Below are 9,081 nucleotides of genomic sequence, written 5' to 3'. Positions count from 1 at the left end.
GGACATTCAGTTCTTAGTCTTACAGACAACTAGAAAGCAACAATTTAAGAAAATATTAACTCTTCCACTTAACACTTAGAGAAAGATAATCAGTATTTGATTTCAAAGTCAACATTGTTTATGGAATCCCACCTCCTACCAAGTTTATATTGTTGTTGGTCTTATTAGATGCCATCAAGGCATGTGTGACTCATAACTATATTAACAATGGATCTGAGCCTTGTTCCATCCTGTGCCATCTTCACCATCTCTGATTTATTTGATGCCCTTGTTACAGTAATTGTATCAATCCACCTCTCTGAGGGTCTTTCTCTCCTTAGTTAACCCTAAACCTTTCCAAGTATGAAGCCCTTTTCCAAGGACTTGTCCCTCTTAACATCACGCCCAAAGTATAAAAGAAGAAACTTTTGCCATTTTTTGCCTCTAAGAAGCACCTGGTCATACTTTCTCCAAGACATGCCTTCCCAAAGCAAGATATTTTCTGGCTTACTGACATATACAAGCTTATGTAGGGGTGAGTAAAAAAGGAAACCTGTAAATGGGTAAATAAAGAAAACTGTATTCTGGGTTTGTGTTTGTTACTCTTCTATTTGTCTGATTCGAAAACATATTTATGGCACTGAGCAAATCTACTGTCAAGAACCCTGTTAAAGTGCTGAAGAGAAGGAAAGGTCAGCTAAAAGACTAAGGTGTTCCTGATCCAAGTCATGGCATTTTAGATTATTTCTTTTTTTTTTGTTTGTTTGTTTGGTTTTTTTTTTCATATACTCAAATAATTTATTATTTACACAGAAAGAAGCACGGAGAGTAGAAGCTGAGTGGGGGGAAGAGGATCTGGCTCAGTCTGTGATGATGAGCTCGTCCACCCCCCAGTCTTCGTAGCTTCCGTGGGGCAGGTAGCGGCGAATGATCATTGGGATCTTCCGGGCCTTGAGCTCCTTCATGGCGATGGCCAAAGGGTCCGTCTCCCCCTCCACCATCACAGGGGCGCACATCGCGATCTGGAGGGCTCGGGTGCCCAGCACACGGGCTCGCTCGAACTTGGTCATGTACGGCGTGGTGATCCGGTTCTGGTTGGCCTGTGGCCGCTCTCCAGAGGGGACGGTCTCAACGTTCTCCTGGCCCTCCTCCTCAGCGGTCTCCAAGTCATCTAACCCTTCATCTTCCTCCACGTCATCAAAGTCGTCACCATCAAAGATGTCCTCGTTGTCCGACACCATGTCCGCCCGGGACAGACCCGGCTCTGTGGGTCGGGGCCGCGCGACAACCACACAACTAACCTCCTGCTCCTCGTGCGGCCACAAGATTATTTCTTAAGTATCTGAAAATTGGATGATGAATAAAGAAGAGATAGTTTTTTAATTATTGTGCCTATGAAGGTTATTGAATATATCTTTGACTACCAAAAGAATAACAAAATTTTCTTGGAGGAAATGCAACCAGACTGCTCCTTTGGAGCCAAGATGGTGAAATTTCATCCCAAACATTTTGGGCATGTTGTTAGGAGGGGCTAAATGTTTTTTTTAAAAAAAAAAGACATCATGCTGGGAAAGGTAGAGGAGGAACGAAAGAAAGGAAAATCCTTAATGAGATGGATTGGCATTGTTAGTACAAAAAATGGTCTTTAACATGGTAGAGATTGTGATGATGGTACAGAGCAAGGCCAGGTTCCAATGTACTGTCTATAGGGATGCCATGAGGAATAGTTGATTTAACAACACATAACAGCACCACCATGCTGTTTGACTCTGAGCACTCTTCTTTACCTCTTGAAATTTCCATTTTTTCCTTTGAAAAAGAAAATTCAATTAAATAATTCAATTAATTATTTGTCAGGTCAGGGGATTTTTTTTCTATAATTATATTTTATTAATTTTCATAAACATTTACAGAGATTTTGGGCTTCCACTCATTCATTGTTGCACTATTCTCTCTACCCTCCTCCCAGTTTGTTCTTGTCCAGATGCCACAGTGCTTGTCAAAGCCAGTTCTGATTAATCTTCTTTGTCAGTGTATCCTTTGCCATTCCCTATCACTCCTCCCTGAGAGAGACTTCACCCTGAGTCATAAGGAAAAGGGGACGGCGTATTCTCTTAGCTACTTCCTGCTGAAAAGGTACGTTGTGGGTTTCAGGGTGAAGATCTTCTCTCACTACTCTAAAGGGCCCCTTTGGCAGTAGGAAACACATAGACTATTATGGAGATTGATTTTGGAATTCAGATGCACTCTTATTGATTGTGCTTGGCTGTACATGTACATATCCTTCAAGATGTATCATGGGGGTGTTGCAACCTAGAAGACACAAATTTAACTAACAAGTTATAAGTACATGAGTCCAAAAATTATGGAAAAGTAAAAGAAAAGATTCTTTCATTGTTTTACAAACCCTCCCCCAGGTCCCCTCCACCATGCAGCCCTCGCTCTAGTCTCCTGTGATGACAGAAATACCCAGTTACATCTCTCTTTTAAACGGTTCTCTCCCTCCTCTGTTTCAGTGCAGTATACATTATTGAACCCATCTTACTCAGTCTCTCCCCAACCCCAAGGACAGTCCCATTCTACAACAGGGGATTTTTTTAAGCTCATGCTGAATATAATGGTATTGTTTTGTTTTGTTTTCAAGGAGATGGGTAAGAAAATGAGCTCTGGGATATGACAGGAGAAGTAAATAAATTTTTCTGCACCAGTGTCTTTTCTCATCAGACTACTTCACAGATTCTCATGTCCCTCCACTCAGCTACTGCTTACATCTTCCCCCAAACACATTCTTACCAATAGTTCTCAGTCTAGCCATCTTTACTCAATTCCCCAGTTCTTCCTTCAGATAAAACTCAATGTTCTTGACAAATTAAGGAACATTTTCCATAAATTTGAAGGCCTTTGTGCCATTCAATTTTAGTAAACAGGGCATAAGGTGAAGCTATTAACTTCTCTATTTAATCATGAAAATGAAATTTAAGTGCCCTACATATATCCTTTCTTCTATTACCTAAGATGCAAAATTTGTTTAAAAGATTGCAACAGTGATGGCAGATGAGTGAGTAGTAATAAATAAGACATCCTGGAATGATCCTAAAACATTACAACATTTCCAGTACAGACCTTTTTCCTCTCAGAGATTGCTAAGCGTTTTCTGTTCGGCGTCATGCCAGTTCTTTTTACAGAATATTGAGCTGGATCTGTTGAGATTTAATGTGCCTGTCCATTAGATTTTGCACCAGCCACCTTTCTCCCACAAATAAGTGTCAAGTCCAACATTACTTTTTGAAATTAAGGTAGAAATCTGAGAAAAAGAATATGATAGCACTTACATCAAAAAAAGCTCCTAAATAAAAGAATAAAGCAGAAAAGTGTAAGAAGGGCTTGATTTAGTTTTAATTGTGACCCTACAATTTATAGATTCAATCGTTCTAAAGCCATGCAACATCCTTTGGTGTAGGATTTTCTCCTTATTATACAAATGGCCATGCATAAAAACAGAGCTTAACTACACCATTTTAAATAATAAATCTACAAATAAACCTAGAGAAATAATTCTCAAACATTCTTCTGCAAAAAACCAACTGGAATTATTGCTAACAATGAAGAGTTCTAGATATTCTGGCATTTTCTTATTCAGTAGATACTATGAATCTGCATTTGAGCAGAGAGCTTAATGATTCTGAGACAGAGGATCCAAATACATCATTTCCAGGACAATAGTCATTGTTTCCTGTAATGTTTGACTCTTTTGAATAGTGATTTTTAACATTTTTCTGTCAATAAATTAATTATTTAAATGTTGTCTCTTAAAAATTAAAATGAAATATATGTTTAAAGATCATTTAAACAAATAGTCAAATCAAAACAAAGATCATAAAACCATATATTCTGATTTTTGGTTGAAAATTATGTTCAGTATAAATGGTATCACCATCTCAGCTATGGAAGGCAAACAGATTTACAAAGAATGCCAGCGAGGACCAGAATGCATTGGAATAAGTAGAATTTTTTTAATTTGCTTCAGTGAGGGACGTTAACTAAAGATAACGTTTTACTGATTTTGCTTGATCACCTAGAATTTAAACATACTTGCTTCAGGTTTTGTTTTTCTTGTATGCCTGGGATGTGTCCTATTTCCAATCTATATGCAGATAGATTATCCAGGAGACTGTGATGTATGAGGAGAAATGTGGCATCAGGATTGAAGGAAGGTTCATCAGCAATCTGCATTATGCAGATGACACAACCCTTCTTGCTGAAATTGAGGAGGACCTGAAGCGTTTGCTGCAGAAGGTCAAGGACTGCATCTTTCAATATGGATTGAAGCTCAGCATCAAGAAAAGAAAGGTTCTTACCACTGGGCCAATTGACAGTATCATGATAGACAGTGAAGAGATTGAGACTGTTAACAGCTTTAGTTTGCTTGGCTCCACAATTAACACTTTTGGCTCCAGCAGCCAGGAAACTAAAAGATGTATTACAATGGAAAAGTGTGCTGTTAGAGACCTCTCCAAAGTATTGAAGAGCAATGATGCCACTATGGAGACTAAGGTGTGCCTGATACAAGCCATGGTCATTGCAATCACTTGCTATGCATCAGAGCTAGACAATGACTAGGGAAGATAGAAGAACTGATGTCTTTGAGCTGTGGTGTTGGAGAAAAGTATTGATGATACTATGGACTGCTAAGAAAACAAACAGGTTCATCCTAGAAAGGGTTAAACCAAGCTGCTCCTTGGAGGCAAGGATTCTGAAGCTTTATCTGACATACTTTAGACATGTTACAAAGAGGGACCAGTCCTTGGAGAGGCATATCATGCTTGGGAGGGTGGAGGGATGGCACAGGGGAGAAAAACCTTCTATGAGGCGGATTAATTCAGTGACTGGGGTAATGGGAGTAGGTGTGTCAGAGACAGTGATTTTGACACAGGATAGGCCAGGTTTAAGGCTGTTGTACATAGGGACGCTATGAGTCTCAGCCAACTCAATGGCACATAACAACAACGTCTAATGCTTTATTGAAATTATAGTATCATATCTTAAGAAATTTAAAAAACATGTGATCAAGAAAGAGACCATGGTGATGAAAGATGGAGTTCAGACTGCTCTGAAAGACTTGACAGAAAATAAAGCATCAGGAATTAATGGAATATCAATTGACATATTTCAACAAAGAGATGATGCCCTGGACATGCTCATCAGGCTGTGCCAAGAAATCTGGAAGACAACTCCCTGGCTAACTGACTAGAAGAGATCCGTAATTATTCCCATTCCAAAACGAGATGACTCAGCAGAGTGTGAAAATTATTGAACAATATCACTCATATCACACACAAACAAAATCCTGCTGAAGGTTATCCAGAAAAGACTTAAACAGTACATTGACAGAGAACTACCAGAAATAGAAGCTGGGTTTAGAAGAAGTCATGACACCAGAGACAATTGGCATTATTGCCAATGTCAGATGGATCTTGCTAGAGTGCCAGAGTACCAGAGGAATTTCTATCTGTGTTTCATTGACTATGCAAAGGCATTTGATTGTGTAGATCACAACAAATTGTGGCTAACCTTGAGGAAAATGGGAATCCCAGGATACTTGATTATGTGAAACCTATACTGGACCAATTGTCAGCATCATGATAGAAAGAGAAGAGATTGAGGTTGTTAACGTTTACAGTTTGGTGGGCTCTACAATCAACACTTTTAGCTCCAGCAGCCAAAAAATGAAAAGACAAATTGCATTAAGTAAATGTGCTGTTAGGGACCTCTTCAGAGTACTGAAAATCAACAATGTCAGTCTAGAGACTAAGGTGCACTTGATCCTGGCCGCAGTCCAATTCTGAAAATTAACAATGTCAGTCTAGAGACTAAGGTGCACTTGATCCAGGCCGCAGTCCAATTCTTGTATATATCTCTTTCCACAAAACATATATCCATTCCCTTCTTCTAGTTCTGTGGTTTGCAAAGTCATTTACTAGAGCTTCAGTACTGCCTTGCCAATGATGCCCTTTATGAGAATTCTAACATCACATGAAGACTCCCAGTTTCTGGTTTCACATATCCTGAAGTTCTAGGGCTCCTGGAACAATGAAGAGGATAGATTTCTTTCCAGTTTATTTAATTCTAACTGCAGATACAATTTTATCTGTTCTTTTCTACAAAGGATTTAGTAAAAATATCTACTATTTTGTAGACTAAAAATCTGTTGGTAAATGTAATCAATGTTGAAGAATACATGTTGCACGAGAACACTGTTCTTTGGTGAAATGCTAGGGCTTTGCTGTTCCTCATGAAACATCCAGCTGAGTCATTGTTCAACATAAGAGAGCAATCAAAAAGGAAAATATAATGGCTCCTATAAATAAAGAAATGCCTCTCTGGGCAATCTATCAAGAAAATATAAATGAGTCATTATGATAAAGTAAGGCTAGAGAATGTAAATGGGTATCTAATTTCATATTTTGTAGCAAAGTGGAGTATTTTAGGATTTAAGATACAGATCTTCATTGACAGTGAAATCAGTTGAGTTTACACACACTAATTGAGAATCCTACTGTTAAAATTAGTAAAACATTTTTTATTTAATAACTTTTAAAATAATAAAATATCTAGTAATAATTTTTATTGAGAATGTCAAAGACTTGTTCAAAACACTACTGAAAGACATTAAAGAAGACTTAAATTAAAAAAAGATATTCTATATTCATTAATTAGAATACTTGATATTTTTAGGGTACAAATAATACCAAGTTTACAGAATAAAAATTCTCCTCTTTCTTTTCCTCTTCCCTGATTGGTTGAGACTGTGCAGTAATTAAATAGTAAACTGGGGCCTTGTAAGATAGAGGTTCATTTTGTTGTTAATCATCATTAAGTTGATTCCCGTTCCTGGTGACTTCAAATTTAGAGCAGAACTCTACATAAATTTTCAAGCCCATAAGCTTCTGAGAGCACATCTCCAGGCTAGTCCTTTGAAACATCTTTGAGTGGTTTGAACTGCCTATTTTTTAGCCAGTCATCAAGGGATTACACATTTTCATCATCAGGGAAAATGTAAGATAGGTAATATAATCAAACAGTGCAGCAAATGAGGGAAAGTAGGGCAGAAAGAAAAGGGATGAAATAGAAAATAATAACAAATGAAAAAATTTAATAGAAAAGCTAGATGATTTTTCTGCTAATAGAGATTAAATATAACAAAGGTAATCAGAGACAAAAGGAAGACTGCTTTATGGGACTAACAACCCATGTGAATCATGGTCTTTTTTATCCTGAACCAAAAGAACGAACTAGATGGTGTCCCACTACCACTACTGACTACTCATAGAAGCACCATTTACTCAGGTTAGGAGAGCGACTTCATATAGACTACACTACCAAAGCTAGTCTATATGATTAACAGTAATTTGAAGGATCATCCTGAAACTATAAACTACATGTAAAGTACTAGAAACTAATTCTGGTATGAAAGTGTGAGGAACTCCATTGACTTACTTCCCAATGATACCAATGAAAACTATTCAAATAAATTAAAGCTCAAGAACATAAAGAAAAGAAACATTTATGTAAGAACATTTATGATAATTTAGTGAGAAATGTCAGAGCGTATGGTTTAACTTTCCTCCTCTCTTTTAGTTCAAGAAAATAGAGTCTCCAAAACACACAGCTGCAGCCAAGAATCTAGAGCTTCTAGTCCATGAACTCTCTTCCTGGGCAGAGTAACACTTTTATGCTTCTCATCCTGACTGCAGCTACCTGTTGCTGAGACTAAACTCCAGGGGAAGTAAAAGGCTCCTTGCTTCCATCTAACTCCTCATTTATGGAATAAAATATTTACCTTGGGAATAATGTAGTAAGAATACTGGATATTTTAAGACCTTGTTCTTGCATTAAGAAGTAGTAATTTCAAGCAAAAAATAAAGTATGTTAGGCTTCTGGATTTCCTCCACCAAATATGTTTAGTGCCTACAACAGGGCATCACTTCAAGAGAGGTTTATCAATGTCCGCAGGACACATCCATGGTCACTACTCTATTTCTTTAGGAACTAGCTTCATTTAGCCAAAAACATGGAGAAATGAAGGCCTAAGGTGCACTCCAGAGTAGTGGGGATTGTGGTGAAAAGCAAGTAGAAAGGAATCTGTAGATTCAATGCAGTTACTGCCTAGAATATAGGCCAACTCATTGTAAGAGAGAACGAGGAATATGATAGCTTAAGGATATCTTCTGGGTTTAGAATAAATATAAAATATTGATTCAAGAAATAAATCCATCAAGGAGCCATAATTTTATAGGATTATTTTGTAAACTAATTTACTAGAGAGTATATGTGATAGTATGTGTGAACTTGGAGAACTGACAATAGTTATAGAAAGGTTTTAGGCCTTTTGTTCATAGGATTACTATAAGTTGTGCTCAACTTAATGGTAATCAGCAACAACATGTGTGATAGCTATGTGTCAGCTTGGCTGACTGATTATCTGGTTTGGTAGTTATTTTGTCTTCATTCTCTTGAGGAAATGTGATGTAATGAAAAAATTGTCTTGATAAAATCTGCTATCTACATACAATTGGTTCAACTGGAATGTTATCAAGAGTGTAACCAGAATCCAGTACGTAAGGAAGTCTACACAGTTTGCTGTCTTTTTGCTCAATCTGGATCCTGTACCTAATAATTTCTTTTGTTTTTAGTCTTGAATCAGTGTTCTGTCTTTTATGACAACCTTGGATTCTTAGGTCTTAACAAATAGTTAAGTCATTTCCTGTAAGAGTTACTAGATGCCACACACAGATTTAACAGAAAAAGACTTCGTAGTTGTTGTGTACTATAGAGTCAGAATAGGACCATAGCTGATACTCAGGTGTGTTTTTAGAGGCAGTTAATTGCATAGACTGTCCATTCTTTTCCTTTGGAGCTCTTGGTAGCCTAGAACCACATGCCTTCAGAACTGCAGCACACCTTCTTTGCCACTATACCAGCAAAGCTCTCTAGATTTCATAGTTGTTGTTGTTGTTGTGTGCCGTCGAGTCGCCTGCGACTCATAGCGACCCTATGTACAACAGCCCTAAACTCAGCTCTGTCCTGTGCCAATCGCACTGT

At 37.7% G+C, this 9,081-nt stretch overlaps 1 protein-coding gene across 1 annotated transcript; it reads right to left on the bottom strand.

Moving 5' to 3' along the window:
• Positions 1–839: 839 nt before the first annotated feature.
• On the bottom strand, positions 840–1,220 carry LOC102855654 (DNA-directed RNA polymerases I, II, and III subunit RPABC2-like). The gene has a single exon (XM_006891428.1). The coding sequence runs from the start codon at positions 1,218–1,220 to the stop codon at positions 840–842; it is 381 nt and encodes a 126-aa protein (XP_006891490.1).
• Between the last annotated feature and the right edge of the window lie 7,861 nt (positions 1,221–9,081).

The sequence above is a fragment of the Elephantulus edwardii genome, unplaced genomic scaffold (assembly GCF_000299155.1).
Source record: "Elephantulus edwardii isolate Elephantulus edwardi_28Jun2011 unplaced genomic scaffold, EleEdw1.0 scaffold00097, whole genome shotgun sequence".
Lineage (NCBI taxonomy): Eukaryota > Metazoa > Chordata > Mammalia > Macroscelidea > Macroscelididae > Elephantulus > Elephantulus edwardii.
This window is presented reverse-complemented; position numbering and strand designations above follow the sequence as displayed.

Coding starts and splice junctions, on each gene's coding strand:
- LOC102855654 (XM_006891428.1), bottom strand. CDS start 1,220: ATGGTGTCGGACAACGAGGACATCTTTGATGGTGACGACTTTGATGAC.